Source organism: Tetrao urogallus, assembly GCF_951394365.1.
Source record: "Tetrao urogallus genome assembly, chromosome: 3".
Lineage (NCBI taxonomy): Eukaryota > Metazoa > Chordata > Aves > Galliformes > Phasianidae > Tetrao > Tetrao urogallus.
The window spans coordinates 17,627,690-17,644,338 of record NC_136815.1 but is presented as its reverse complement, the minus strand read 5'-3'; the positions used below and the strand labels follow the sequence as shown (position 1 = coordinate 17,644,338).

The window sequence follows — 16,649 nt, the reverse complement described above, 5'->3', positions numbered from 1 at the left end:
GGGGCATCCACAACCTCCTCTGGCAACCTGTTCCAGTGTGTCACCACCATATATGTGAAAAACTTCCTCCTAATATCTAACCTAAACCTTCCCTGTCTCAGTTTAAGACTATTTCCCCTTGTCCTATCACTATCCACCCTCGTAAACAGTCTTTCCCCCTCCTGCTTATATGTTCCCTTAAAGTACTGGAAGGCCACAATGAGGTCTCCCCGGATCTTCCTTTTTTCCAAGCTAAACAATCCCAGTTCTCTCAACCTTTCTTCACAGGAGAGGTGCTCCAGCCTTCTGATCATAATGGCCCTCCTCTGGACCCACTCCAAGAGCTCCACATCCTTCCTGTATTGGGAGCCTCAGGCCTGGACACAGTACTCCAAATGGGCTCTCACAAGAGCCGAGTAGAGGGGGACAATCACCTCCTTCTCCCTGCTGGCCACCCCTTTTTTAATGCAGCCCAGAACACAGTTGGCCTTTCAAGCTGCAAGCACAAATCGCTGGCTCATGTCCAGCTTCTCGTCCACCAGGACCCTCAAAAGGCATATATGGAATTATTTGTACATAATTCACAGTTATGGATTAAATTATTAAAAATGTATATTAATAATGTAGAGGTCAATGTAATTCTACTATAAATGAAACTGGTCGGATTACCTCTTAATGTACATTAAGTGCTTCCACAATACGACTTCACAAGTCAACACTGTAGATTTGTATCAACAAGCTCAAGATTTAACAAGCCATTTGAGATTCAGGGAATATCTCTCTGGTACAGAAACCAAAGCTGGAGGTAACTGAGCAAGAACCAGAGTCTTCACAGTGCATGCAGCATCCATATAGTTAATGGGTTAAAGTTCTCGCAGATGTACTCAGAGAGGTCATCAATGTGAATCTGGTAGAATGCCCACAGGCAGAAAGCAGAGCAGAGGGTGAAGACAAAATTCATGGCAGTGCAGATTTTTTGCAGAGTTGTGGACACACAGATACGCAGACCCTGCCAGCATTTAACATGACAATTTCAGTGCAGTGCACACAGAAGTTTATAGAAGTCATCCTTGTGATGACTCTAGATGACATTAAATCAGAGTTACACAGTGAAGCATGGGAGGATATGGAGATGCTGCAGGCACTCAGAATTGTCCCCTTGGCTTCCTCCACCTCCTGTATAAGCAATGACCTCACCCTCATTGCCCCTTTGTCCTCATCAGCCTCTCTTCTCCCAGTAGCTGCCCCCACCTGTGTATAGCCCTGAGTGGACTCCTGCCTTTGCTGTCACTATGACTGAGGGATAATTGTTTATCAACATCATCAAACACACACACCCCTAAATAAGCCAATTAATTAGCTTAATATTTTAAAGCAAACCTTTTCCCTTCTCAAAGATATGGAATATAATTTAGATTCTTTTCATTAGAAATGAATAACTTATTTTTCATGTAGGATTGGAAAACATTTTAAGCCAATGAACAGTTGAAGCTAGAGGCATGAAAGAAAATTTGCAAGCTGTTTTTTTAAGCATATGAAAATGAGCCATATAAATGTTATGGAGCTGTAAGCATAAAGGACAGTTTTCTATGAATATAGGAAGGTATGAAGAGCAAAATTATTAGAACTGACAGTAACACTTGTACAGATGATGAAGGGGCTTTTGCTACTCAGTGTCAGGATGCAAGCATCCCTAAGGAAATACATAATGTAACAAAAGTTTATTTTTATATCCCAAAATATAAAATTGCCATAAATGAGGCAATTGCTGGTGGCTGCAGGTATTACAGAAGGCAACAATATTAGGCCACTTCAGAAATGTAGGAACTGTGCACTGCTGTTGTGGTAATACAGATAACTGAGCCTGCTTTAAACAAACAGGTATGTCTCCATGGAATTCAAGATATTAGCATGGATCCCAGAGCAATCTAACTGTGTCAGCACGGTGCTGACTCTGGGATAATTAGTCCTGCCACAGTGATGCGCTGATCTGATTTTGAAGCTATCTCAGCTGGAGTTGGTTCAGCTATCTCTGCACAGCACTGTTTTGCAGTCTATTGATACAATCTGAATGTCTGAAAAAACATCTGTTAAAGCAACTAGACTCCTCACTTGACTAACTTGAACATGCCTAGGATCAGCTTGTACTATGTTATCATTAGGGCAAGACAGAAACAGGTGCTAGCAGAAACTCCCTCAACACACACATTCCCACATATTCTAACTAAAAAGGAAGCCTCCAGGAGGAAAAAAAAAAAAAAAAAAAAAAAAAAGGTAGTACAGTGATACCAGCTGAGCTGTGCTACATGTATTCATTGACAACAGTGTCTGCAAACAGTGATATAAGCATGAACACAGAGTAGCTTCCATTGTGTTACTGCACTTGTAGCATCAGTGAAGTGTGTTTAGGTACTCAGATGCTCCTGGAAGTATACCAGGAACATAAGTGCTACAGTGCTTTCAGATACCTACTGATTTTCATTGCAGTCCAGATTCTGGAACTTTAATAAGGCTAATAAGGCTAAGTAAACCCAACTTGTGCATGCAATTCTGACTTTGGTGTAACATCTGTTTTGAGATGAACAGCTTCTATGGAACTGCTTTTGTTCTTGTCCTGTTCAGTAAAGCTTAAAGGTGTCTCTGCATTTCATATCATGTCCATTCATATTCATCAGACCTTTATTGGCCTTTGCCCAAAGCACTCTCCCACTCCAATTGTAATCATGCTTTAACAAACACTAATTCCTCAGTAAACCATAACGAGTTGACATTCAGAGGCTTCCAAAATCTGTCCAAAACCAAATTCAATTTAGAAATAAATTTTACATACCTTGTATCATTATAAAGTGCCTACAGAGAGTTACATTAGTAATATTTGCACTGCAGTCTTCTGTTTGCAGGGTCACCATTTTACTGCAGTAAGAATAAAATCACCAGAAAGATAGAGTTCCCTTCCTTCCACCCAACCCATTTGCTGGACGACACTCTACTTTTCTCTGGCAAGTAACCAGCCCATAGCCATGGTGGGGGTTGCTCTCAATAGTGCCCTGTAAGAGGGACAAGCCTGTCTTTCTCCCTGTGTAAATTACCCTTAGCCTATTTGTTCACTTTCCTAGCTTCAGCTGGCTCACTTTAGCCCCAAAATCACATAATATAATAGAAAAAAACAATTTTATAATAGAAAATAGTAATCTTCTATGCCTCACTGCAGGCTTATTGGTGGTCATAGAGGGATTCAGCTGAACTTGCTGAGTGGGAGGAAGCGAGTAAACTCTTGAGTGCAAGTTGGAATTTGGGAGAGATTCTCTGTCAGTGAGAAAGAAGAATGTCTGGAATAATACACTTATCATTTTCTCCATTCTACTGTATTTTTTTCAAGTCTGAATATAACCAGGTTTATTTGTTTCAGTGCAATATTTTGAAAAATGAGAACTTCCATAGAGGCTCCAAGTGCTCCTTTTAAGGTCAGAGTAACTTCCCATTTACAAAAATGAAAATAGACCATATATTTGCCTTACCTTTTTAGGATCTGAAACATTGTTAATATAAATAGTGTAGACACCACTTTTGTTAAAACCAGATTGGTATACATCTGCACAGTCTCTGAAAGGCTTTTCTTCCTCCTTCTTCACATTCTTAAGTAAAACTGCAAAGCAGAGAAAAATACAGTAATATAAGTTACAATAGTAATATTAAGCGTGTTTGTATGAAAGACTCGTGCACTTTGTATTCACTTTAAACATTCACAGTAATAACTATACTATGGTCCTCAGTAATTGAGTAAATTCTATTAAAAAACTATTATGAAACTGTCAGACAGATGGCAGAGGAGGCACCAGCAGAAATAAGTCATGATTAAAATAGCTATATAGAGCATCCTGTCTACAGAGAGATGAGCACAGCAGATTCCTTCTGAGAGCAAAGGACCGTGCAGCTGCAGGTGTTGCGCCTGAATAAAGCTGTGTCTGGGAGGTTGTCAAAGAACGCTCCAGCAACAGCATGTGGAGGTGGACAAGCTTGCTCAGTGCTGTGATCCAAGACAGACTTCACCTGAGAGAGCAATACAAAATCTGGGAGGAGAGTATGCCTTTTCTCAATGACGCACTGCCTTTTGAGCAGCTTTGGGGCTTGTAGCAAGGGAGATGTTTGCTTAAGTTTGCTTTTTTTGGATGCAGAGAATGGTTTCATGAGTTTTACACCTACATATAAGTTGCTAGATACAGCCTAAGGGAAAAAAAGAAAAAAAGGGTGCTCCTGAAGTCAGTTATTTAGAGTCATGTTTAGTCTTTTTATGACTCAGAACAGAAAACAAGTAATATTGGAACACGGGTGCAGATCTTGATCTTGCATATCACAGACTGCTTATGTGGGCTGCCCCAAAAGTAATGTATCCTATTTTATTACACTGTCCCACAACATCAGAGGCAAATGGCAGTAGAGGTTGGACCTTCCTGCCAATATTCCATTACGTTTTGTTACCATGTGAAAGATGGCAGCAGAGGGGCAGTCTGACATGGAAGTGTTTTTGGAGAAAAGGTGTGGAGCTGAATTCTTGCATGTGGAAAAGGTTGCATCCATTGACATTCACTGATACTTGCTCAACATTTATGAAGACCAACAGTGGATGTGAGCACAGTTAGGCAGTAGGTGGTGTGTTTCAGCAGTGGTGACAGAGGGTCACCTCTGTTGGTGCACTTGTTTACAATTGCAGCATGCAGACTAGCAAAAATTAATCACTCTGCCAAAATAAATTGCCAGGGATGGTGACCGTATTGAAAAAGAGTGTATTGCATCTGAGAATTTGATCTATTAAACAGTGTTATTGTTCTCTTTGTATCTGTTGTAGTTTCCATGGTAATAAATAGGAGGCATTACTTTCTGAGTGACCTATGTACGTGGTCTAGGCTGAGAACTCAGGAGGGAATATTTGAGGATCCTGGTTTTAAAGCTACAGGAGATTCCCTGTAGAAGGAGATGTGAATGTTCCCTTCACTTTCACAAACAAAAGTAGTCTGACCTCACACAATACCGTAGAATATGATTTCATTCCAACAACACATACTTTAAGTACATCAGTATTCCCATAGAAATCCATCAGTCTACTCAGAATCCTAAAGTTAAACATGTCTATAAGTGCTGTGCATGGCTCAGGCCAGCACTTCATTAATCCCTTCAATGAGGAAACAACATTTAGGTCCTTCAGACACATTCATTGTTCTGTGACACAAACATTTTTTTTTCATTTCTTTTGCTTGAAAATCTGAATTGTAAGTAGAAAAAGGATTGTGTCTTATTCAGTCTCAATAAAGTGGTCTATAATGTAAATCTTGCACTTAATGATAATGATGTGCAAAAGAGCAACAGTCTTGCACAGCATGTAGGATGATCTGGGCCACAAAAGTGTTTGCTTTGCAGCTTGATATGCTAACTCACCTCTGAACACTTCAAAGCAATATTTTAGCATGGTGAATTTCTGCAAGATTACTTGTCATTTATATCACTAAACAGATGCAGAAACTGAGGAAGAAAAATGTTAAGTGTTTTGCTGCAGTGGTTTTGTGAAAAGGCAAAAATGGAGAAAAAAAAAGAAAAAAAAAAAGAGAGAAAAAAGAAAAAAAGAAAAAAAAAAAGAGAAGTCCAGACTTGAGTTATTATAAGATTATCCTACTGTCTAGATACAGATGCAAACAAAATCCTCGTATTTTTGCCTTTCCACGCATACGTTGTGCTTATTGTTTACTTTGAACACCATCAATAAAAATAAAACTAGGTTCAGGTACTTCCATGTGAACTTCATTTGGAAATTGACTACTTTGGAACTTGGAAAAGAAAGGCAGTGCTGGTGATGCAGTAGATGACACTTCCCTGTGAGATGGGGCCCTCAGCAAGGCACACAGAACACTGCATGAAGGTGTCAGGTTATAAATAAATCATAGAAGTGAGGCCTTCATGACTCGTATTAATTAAAGATTTCACAGAACTTTTCTGTATGCAGATGGTGTTAGCATCAGTGACCAAAGTCCAGCTTGAATAATTACTTGGGGTTTGAGCCAAATCCCAGAGGAGTTAAAGCAAAGCCTCTCATTGATTTCAAGGGGCTTTAGATTAAATCCATTCTTCCCAGCCTGACTTTCTCTAATGCTGGTGTTTCAACTGCAGACATTAGTTTCTTTTGTCTAAAAATGTATTTTATTGTACAGAGGCAGAGTCTTCATTTCCTTCAGTTTTAACTACTTATATTTTAATATGTATAATACATATTGAAAGGTCATGTTACCTCTATTTTACCATAATATACACATTGCAAAACACTTAAGAGTCACTCAGGGATACTAAGATTTGAATTTGGTTCATTTTTAACTGAAAGTTAGACAAAAATTTAAGGATTATCTCCCGAAGTTAATATTATCTGACTTTCAAATGAAGTAAGATTTTAATTTCAAATGAATTAGAATTAGATTTGAAAATAATTTTCTCAGGAAATGAATGTCTAAAAAGCATACTTAGAAAAATATTTTTACCTTTTGCTTAGAGATTAGAGAAAACACAACAAAGCTTCTGTTGACATCAGAGAGGAAGGTGACAGGGACAGATAAATGTCTTGCATACGCTCAGTTTCTTCCTTCCCTTCAGTATCAGTCAGCTGAAATACCCAAGACCACACAAAGCAGATGTGGTAATTTCCTACAGACTACGCAACCCAATTATTTTACAGCAGTGGGTTTCGTGCACTGAACGACTGTAGCCAGGAGAAGACAGCTTTCTTTGGGTGCTTGTTCTCCCTCTCCCAGAAAACGAGAAGGAAAGCTCAGCCACTTGTGAAGCTACTATTGAGCTGTTACATGTTGCAGCACAATGCATTTAGTAAGACAAGCACAAAATTTTCCTGAACAGATCATGCTGTAATTTACAAGAGCCTAAAGTTATCGGAAAACTAATACTCAGGAATGCTAATGGTAATGCACTTGCAGGATAAAATACGATTTTTTTAAGGTTAAATTTTGTTTTTCTAACTCAGTATTCCATATTGCTTCCAAATAACTTCTATTACTCAAAAGATTTTGGTTTTTTTCCATGTGGGATGCTCCAAAATATTACTTTTTTATTTATTACATTTATTACCACAGAAATGACAATAGAATCAAGGAGAACAATTTGATAGAACAAATTGTCAGCTACGATACATTGTTTTTCAACACAGTCACCACCATTAGCTATGCTTTTTGGCTAGCAATGAACAAGGGCCTGCAGGCCACACAATCTGCAGAGGTGACCTGCTGACACTGTTGTCACTGCTGAAACACAACACCCACTGCTTCATTGTGCTCACATCCACTGTTTGTTCTCCATTCACGTTTAGCTAGTATCAATATATGTCAGTGGGTGCAATTTTTTCCCCGTGGAAGAATTCAACTACATACCTTTCCTTCATTCACATTTCTGGGTCAGAAATCATTTTGTCAGAGTGCCTCTCTGCTGCCATCTGTCACATGGCAACAAAATGTAATGGAACGTTGGCAGGAAGGTTCCTCCTTTACTGCCATGTCACCAAGACTGTCTCTGACATCATAGGCCAATATAGTAAAATAGGAGGCATTTCTTTCGGATCAGCTATTGTATGACATTGCATAGACCTGGAATCCTTTATGCATCCAATGAATGATACACTGGTTGACATATCGTGAATAAATATTAAAAAGTAATAAATTTCAAGGAAAGAGCTTCAAAACAAATCATGTAGCCATTGAATTTCTCTGTTCAGCTTAAACACCTCAAATTTCTTTAGCATTTTCTAATGTTAGTTTAGCTATTTTCAAATACTATACTTAGTCAAAGGTTTATGTATCCAAAGAAAAAGATAAGTCTATGTCTAGTAAAATAATATCATGATTTTTAGACCTGAATAGTTAGTCAAAATTAGGAGACCTGGAGGGGTTTTTTCTGTTTTCCATTTTCTGGATGAATAAGCTGGTGATGAAGTCATGCCCTACGAAGACACAATGTCTCTACCTAAAAACCTCCTTTCCTGAACAGAAGATTAATTAACAAGCAAAATAAATTTATTTCACTATATACCCGAAAGACTTCTGCTTAATTTTCAGCCCAATAACTTTCTCTTTGGTCTATACTATCTATGTTTCCTTATCTGAGGAGTTATTTCTTTCAATTGTCAGTTCCTTGGCTTTATTTTTTTTTTTTCTCCAAAGCCTTGGATGACAGGTTGAGTCCAGATAACATAGCAAGTATCTTCTATAAGTGCTCAAGGCTCTTTCAGCTGACTGTTCCCACATAGGTACAAAAGCCCTGGCAGGGTGGTTGCTTTGCAGCTTCACAGAAGGACAGGAATCCAAATAAATGTGGTTTCTGCTCACCCAGGAGCTCTAAGACACCAGAGCTGAGCAATTCTATTGCTAGAAAGTGCTTAGTAAATTACTTTGTAAGGTTATCTCGAAAGGAATCTGCTTTTCTACCCAAATATGAAAAAATAGCAACTAACTCTAAAGAGGAAACAGCTCCTGAAATATGTAGTAATCTAAAGTCATCCTCTGGAAATAAAAAATATAAAATATATAATACGTATCTTTTTTCTTCTATATGTCAAAATTATCTAGTTTTATCTACTAGAAAAAATATTTCAAAAATTATACATCAATTTTTTCAAGAATTCTGGTTTTTTGTTTTTTTTTTTATTAGGAAAATGAAGTACTTAATTCACTGTTTTTCAAGTGAATTGAAAAACAGATATTTGGTGAATGAACAGTGCAGTTTGTCTATAAATAACAAAGAATATCAAATTGCAGTTCATTATGTTGACTGAATCAACAAAATCACATTCAAATTTACTAAATAATTTAAGTTCTGAACTGACATATTTTTGAAATCAGTTGAGACTGAGTTAATCACTAGAGTCCTGTGTCCTGTATTGATATTGCCAGTAAATGAAAGGCAGCTGTTTTTGTTGTTTTTTTTTTTTCCTATGGTGGTGACTTAGTTGAACAGATATTCAGAGATTTCTGCAGTACCTTATTGAATTATTTTATTTTCATGGCTTAAATGTTTCATTTATGCGAATCAAATTTTCTTAGAAGATTCAGTAGTCACTAAACAAACCAAAAGACACAAAAAATATTCTTTGTGTGCTTTTGAATCTTAGAAGGAAAATTCTCTCTCCAACTTACTTCTCTCTTACTGCAAACATATTTTATCTAAATTCCACCTGCTTTGTCAAAAGCATTTCATGTGTCTCAGATGAGAAGGTTTTAACAAGCTGAAAAGGAGAATCTTGTAAACTGGTGTCTTTCTACCTACAGCTGCAGCATCTAAGGACAGGGTCATTCAAGGACTACAGCGTACTAGTTACTATCAGTATCCAGATTGCAAGCAAAGTTTCCCTTAATCTTGTTGTGGTTCCAGACACACAGTGTGGAATCCTACACTTCCATAAGATATCCTGTATCTCTAACCCTTTTTCCAGCCATTTGGGTGCAGCTGCTGTGCTCCACTGCCTTTCCAGTTAAAATTGCAAATAGCACCCGGCTTGCAAAGAATTGAATTGGGAACAGTTTGATAATGTTCTCAGAAGGATGTCAGTCAAATATCCCCAGCGTGGAGGCCTAGAACATGGCCCACATCATTCATATATGTTCCCAGAGTTAGTGCCGGGAGCCACAAACAGATCTGACAGAGAAAGGGTGAAGATTATTTTTGTTTTGAGTAGGAAAGTTACAGCCACTCCAAGTTATAGCCACTCTTTTTTTGCTGACTTACAGCCAGAGGTACAGTGTGTCATTTTAGTGGCCTAGTCTTGCAGATACCAACCTCCACTTGAGAACAAATATTGAACTGCAACATAGATGTATGTGTTGCACCAGTATTCCTTTCAGTAACACAGTTGTGTTGGAAATGTTCTGTGCACCACAGAAACAAACACAAAACTGGAAACATGCTCCAACTCAGATTTGCTCTTCAGACAAGCACGGTGCTGCCTACAGACTGAAATGATAGCCATGCAAGTGCAAGTTTCTGTACCTGGCAGAGAAGATTTGAATAGTGCATATCCTGGACTCCAATCTGTTCAGATACATAAGAAACTAATCATCTCTACTGCATGCTGCAATTTTTTCACCACCTGAAGTAGATCTAATATACTTGGTTGACTCTGTGTCACACTCTGCATCATCTTTTTTTTTTAAGACTTTCTTGTTTAATTTTTCAGGCATAGGATCAAATATTTTGCACAATATTTGAGCACATCATCAATTATACTGTGGTTCACAGTTTTTTCTGATTTTTTTCTGTTCATTTGTAGTAATTTATAAGATTTCATAATTTATTCAATTTTCCATTTCATTCATTAATAGTCAAGAAAAAAATCCTGTGCATTCAAGATTTACTTGGGAGTTTACCTTGAACTTACATGGCTATTTAAGCTGGAAGGAAACAGAATTCTAGAACTCCTTCCATGGCCACGCTCAATTGCTGAAAAATTAGAATGGAAAATGCTGACCTTCATTTGAACTTTCAGAGTTTATGGCAGTATGAGTAAACATTTTCATTTTGTATTTAAGGGAGCATTTCATTATTACGCCCAAATAAATCTGCAGTGTCATTTAAATGAGTGGTGCTGCTCTTCCCGTTGCTGTTGGTTGCAGTCTCCACAGCCAGAGTGAGTCAACTAACATGAGATCTAGCAGAAGGCTTGGATTTTTTTTTTTTTTTTTTTTTTTTTTTTTGAGGTGGGGGTTTAGCAATACCCTTTTTTTTATTTTTTATTTTCTTTTTTTTAACAGGCATGTAATTCCACTGGAACAACTCCCTTAATTTTGCTTATTGTGTGGTTCTAAAATTATTAGAATGTACAGAGAAGTGAAAGGATTTTCTTCCCAAGGAGCAATGACAAAATAAAAAGTAGTCCTTTTGCCATCAACCGCTAGCCCTTCCATATTTCCATACTGCATGTGGGAGGTCCAAGTGAATGTGTAAACCTCTCTTAATATAATTCAACACAACTACCAAGCTATGCTGAAATGTAGTTAGCAAGGCTAAGTTGATTCTGCAGCCTAAGAACTAGCACAGTTTCAGATTCATTAGAAACACAAAGGGTCATTACATACAAGAATTTCAGACCCACATTTTTAAGGGGAGAAGGGAAGAGAAAAGGCTCGGCAAATTAGTTGCCTCATACTAAAATTTACAGAAAAGTTTTAGCAGCTAACAGAATATTACATTTCTCTTTTTTTCCTCCCCACGAAGAGTGTAAAGTAAGAAAAGCAAACAATGGCATAGCAGGAGTATTGAAGCTATCCAACTACTTATTAAATAAATCATTTAAAGCAGAATTCCTCTCCTGTAGTGCTGCAGGAATTGATTAGGTCTTGGAAAATGATGTTAACTTAGTGAGCTTTCACCCTCTCCAGGGCATAATTATTTACTACCTAATAAATTACCAACAGTTATCAAGTTTGTTTCCCAATAAATCTGGCCTTAGTGACTGGTAATAACAATAATACTTCGATTCACTGCGCATTTGAAAGACATCACTTAGAAATACCATAAAGTGGTCCTCATTAGTGAGCTGAAATAGAATGCCTTATGGCCTGTTTACAATGAGATAAAGACACTTAATTATCCAGCTGTAATATAGTTCCTTAATAGTTTCTGCTTGAGACAGCAGTTTTGTGAGTAACCAGCTATTCATGGAGAGATGAGAACTAAAGAAGTCTTTCACAAAATGCTAAAAGAGAGATTAAGCCACTGGCTTTGTTTAATATCTCCAGAGTCCATATTTCTTTAATTGATTTATATTTTTCCACACAGAAACCCTAATGTGCATTTAGTGTTTCCAGTTGAATCATGCATATAAAAAAAAAACTTCATTAACAAGCCATTTGGGTGACACTAGCAGTGTTGTTGGCTGGTTTATACATGGCTGATATCCCCTCTAATATCTTCGCTGGAACTGAATAATACCATTTTCATAAAGCAAAGTGAAGAGGGATTTGGCACTGAGACATACTGTAGGAATGAGAGATGGCAATTGATTTCAATATTAATAACCAAGAACTGAAGTATAAAAATATCCACTCAAATTGTTCATTCCTCAGTATTAACAAATATTAATTTGCTGTCATCATCAGTAACTCAATAGGGATAAAATACAGGAATCCCCAATTCTGTTTTGGAGAGCTCTAATATTTTTCCCACTGAAAGATATATCAAATAATGTACACGTCAATTAACTTATTTAAGTATGGTATCTCTATTAAAACATGGTCTGACTTGATCATAATTAAAAAATTTAGTTGCATTTTATTGTACAATGTAACTTACAAATGAAGTTGTCCTTGACTGAACAAGGTATATATATTTATTTTTAAAATATTATTATTTGGTATTAATATCATTATTTCTTTACTTTCAGAAAACAGCACTTATAAAATTATGCTTTCCCACTGTAGATACTGATCATATAAACAGCGGCACTATTCTTTTCACCCCTTATCAATAATTGAGAGAAAAAGGCACTTTCAGGCACAATTCTCCTCATCCTAAGACAACTCATTAAACAAAAGCTTCTTTGATGAATCTAAAGGAAGTGTAGACAGGCTTCTACATCTGCCCCCTAAATGGTAGGTGAGTCAGGCAAAATTGACTCCTGAAAGCTCGTAAACTATCTGAGCATCTCTGCAAAAATGTGTGTGACCATAAAAACTTTCCAAAGGTAACAGAAAGTCTGTAGCACATGAACAAATAAACCTGTGAAGAACAAAACAATACTGGTGTTGATGTGCAGGTGTTTCCTACACAACTGCACAAATACAACTGAAGCACTGCAGCCTCTTTCATCTTGGTGGTTCTGCACATAGAAGACAAGGAAGAAAAGGAGTACTTTCCATGGCACTCAGTGAATTAAAATTCCATTTTTTTATCCCTAGATTTCAAGATTTCAAAATACAGATATAGATAGTTATTCTAAATAAGTGGAATAGGCTTATAATACTGAGGTTTGTGAATCACGGGTGGAAAAATGTGATCTTTTTTCACAGCAATCTTCTGCAATAGCGTAGAATAGGTCAGTCGGAAGGGACCTTCAAAGATAATCAGGTCCAACTGCCTGATCACTTTAAGGTTAACCTCAATGAGAATAACGTCCAAATGTATCTTGAACTGTGACTGGAATGGGGCATCAATTGCCTTGCTGGAAAGTCTGTTCCAGTAATTGATCACCCTCACACTAATGATTTTTTTTTCTATATCATTGTACAAACACGTTGCCGTCCTTAGCTTTGACACTTTTCATTATCTCTGTAGTGCATAATGGCAGAATAAGGAAGTGTGGAACACAAATGGCTTCAGTGCATTAAAACAGGTTTTATTCAAAGATCAGGCTGCTCTAGCTTTGCCAAGTCAATTTAATTGCATTTTTATTTTATTCTTAATCAATAGTAGGAAAAAAATAATAAAAATATTTAGAATTTATAAATAAAGTGTCATGTTTTGTTATTTGTGTTAGGGTTATCCAATTCCAGCTACAAAAGAAAGAGAAAAAAACCTATCAGTTTATTCATGTATTTCTTTCTTTTAACCATACTTAAAATGTGTGGATCAAGGCACACTCTTTATCCACTTCAGATCTACAGCTTGCAGCCAAAGTTGGTCATAAACTTCTTAAATTATCAAAAAATCTTGTTCTGATTGCTTCCATGCTTCAGAAGAAAAATGAAGTGACTGGTATGCCATACAAGGCTCCTGCCTCATGAGTTACACTATATCATGTTAAAAAAAATCCTTAACAAAGTTAGGGATGAAGTACAAAAAGGAGACAAGCGTTAAGGAGTTAAAAGAGATTTCTAGTGAAATGGTTACCACAGACTATATCTGAGATGAATACCAATATCATTTTTGCTGTGCACATAAAACCAGTAACCGTATCTACTCTGCATAAGTACAATACAAAAATTTATGTTGCTGAACACAATTGAAATAGTGAGACCTAAAATTATCTTTAGGAACACCTGAATCTTTTAATCTATGTTGGCATTCTGATGAATCTTTTCTAATTCTCTTTTTCTTTTTAAAAACTGACTTGTATTATAGAAGCTGTCTTTGAAGTCTTGCTAATGAAATAGGCCAGCTTCTCTGCTGGGGTAATTTTGTTAGTGCCAATGGAGTTTCCCCTGTGTCTGCAACCTCCAGGTCATCTCTTTGAAGTTCTTATTCTATCCTCAATCTGTATATTTCAGTATAAATTTTAACATGATAAAATTGTGTCCTACAAAATAGAATACTTAAGGTTAATGCTTTGAGTAAATAAACTACTATGCCTTTTAAAAGTAAGTATTCCAATAGAATAAAATTTTCCATGCAGCATTTTCTAAAATATGAAATCTATTCAGAAGTCTAGAGATTTGAACCTTTGCAGAAATGTCAGACCTAACGAAATTATTTACTTCACAAACTCAATAGGCACTTCTGGGGAGGTAAATTCCTGGCATATGTGTGTATTATTTTGAGAATTAAGCTTAGCTTCTCATCAGCATTCAAGAGGAAGCTAATGCTTTATTTCTCCCCTACTAGGAGGTCACAAAAACAGACATTCATGACAATAGGTTTTTTTACATTTCCATTAATCTTAAGTGCATGAATTTGGACCAAACATTTTAATAAGGTATGCTAATATACAGTCTGACAGACAATATACATTAAAAACAAAAAAAAAACAAAACAAAAAAAAAAAAACAAACAAAAAAACCCAAAAAAAAACAAAAAGAAAGAAACTAGAAAAGGACAATAAATGTTAAATATAAATGTATTTCCATGCTGAAATTTTAAATTCCCTTATGCTGTGGGTAGGAGAACTTATGAAGTTATGCAAATCAGTGTTAACATGATAGGTACACTAGGTCAATTTTCTTCTACTGGAGAAAAAAAGAAAAAGAAGAAAGTATTTTAAAGTAGATGAGACTTCAGACTGAGCACATTTTGTGACCTTTGGCTTTAAATATAATATCCCACCGGACTAATGCAATTTCTGAATTACTTAGTTTCAACTTGGATATACTTCTATGAGGAAGATATTATTTATTATTTAACACAATTTGCAGTGCATTCCTTGCAGTTTTTTCCAGTCAACACTAAAAATCCATTTGAAAAGTATTTTTTTTCTGATCTGGAAGCTTAGTAAGTATCTCGCATACCTTTTACTGTCTTACATGTTTATTGGTTGACCGTAACAGTAACGTGCCTAAATCAACAGAATTTTCATGCTTTTCATATTCTGAAATACTCATAATACCAGTTGATAGTGGGAGAAACAGAAATTTAGATGGACTTACTAAAATTTTAGAACACACAATATCAAACATGATATTTTCATCCAGAGAATTGTGAAATCTGAACATGGACAGAAACAGAAGGTGACTGATAAGCCAAGGCTACATGTTTTTCCATTCATACACATAAGACTAAAATGCTTTATCCATCCTCAGAATAATCTTCAAAGTAGTGTGAGGAATGAGTAGTTTTAAGAAAATGAGAATCACAAAATCTTTGACAACCTTTGCAAACAACTCAATGATCTGTATCCAATTCTTTGTTATCTTCTATAAGTGAAGGACTTCTACAGCTTTGCAGATAGCGGTGCAGTACCTCTACAAGGATTAATTAAGCCTTCAGCTCAACATTTCTATTTCTCTATTTTTCTGTTGCAGAAAAGTAAAATTTACAGGCATTTGTCTTTTTTTTTTTTTTTAGATTTAAGTATGGAGATTACTTGATTTCTAGAAAGTTTCTTTAAATTTCCACAATACTGAACAGTCATTTCAATGAGGTTAGTTAGTGCCTGAAAGCACTGCTTTTTTAGAAATTCTAATTTAGAAAATTGATAGCCCTTTCCAAGATTCTTTAGCCTAAAACTATATATAAACAAGCCATAGACACAGGCCAAAAATGGAGACTTGTGTGTTCCCATACACAAATGCAGTATCCTGCATTTATTTGACTTTTTGCAATCTTCGGGACCTTTCAGATTTTCTGTTTTTATGGATTATATGCATCTGAAATCCTAGAATTACTCACTGTCAGAGAGAGGTGGGTGGTATTTTGGAAATGAAACTCACAAATAATTTGTGCTGAACAGGTGGCCCCCATCTCAAAACTAGCCTTCTACAAAACCAGCACTGAAAGTGGGATTTGGACTTTATCCTGTAATCCATCTGTATTTTTAAAAATTATCCTCTTTTTTACTTTTTTTTCTTTCTTCCTCATTCCCCTTTAAGTTCTTCAGAAATACGCACAACATTTATCTAGCCATGGTTGAAGCACCAAAGCAGATCATACTGTAGGATTGTCATCCAGTATTAGGGACTATGTTAGTTAACCTTCTCAGAGTGTAAAATTAAACAAAAGCAGTTTCTGCTCAGTGCTATATCTTCACACTAGCCACTAATTTCCTCACAGACTACTAATAGGCAGTCTTCTGAAAGTCTTCTAACTTACTTAAACTAATCTAAAAATAGTGTCATTATGTCATTACTGGAATCAATTTATCTCATGTTTTATAACAAAAAAAAACCCACAATGGTTGGTTTCAAATAAAGTCATTCAACAGTAATTTTACTTAAAATATCTTTTTTTAATTCCTAACTTTATTTCACAGATTGGAAAGCCTG

General features: G+C 36.2%; 1 protein-coding gene across 1 annotated transcript in view; it reads right to left on the bottom strand.

Annotated features, from left to right (window-relative positions):
* ANGPT1 (angiopoietin 1) overlaps nucleotides 1-16,649 on the bottom strand; it is a gene marked incomplete at both ends in the record, with an annotated part of 160,010 nt that overhangs the window by 50,356 nt on the left and 93,005 nt on the right. The window contains one exon of the mRNA XM_079533382.1: nucleotides 3,498-3,625. Coding sequence (XP_079389508.1) covers nucleotides 3,498-3,625 — 128 coding nt within the window. The remainder of the gene's footprint in view (nucleotides 1-3,497; nucleotides 3,626-16,649) is intronic.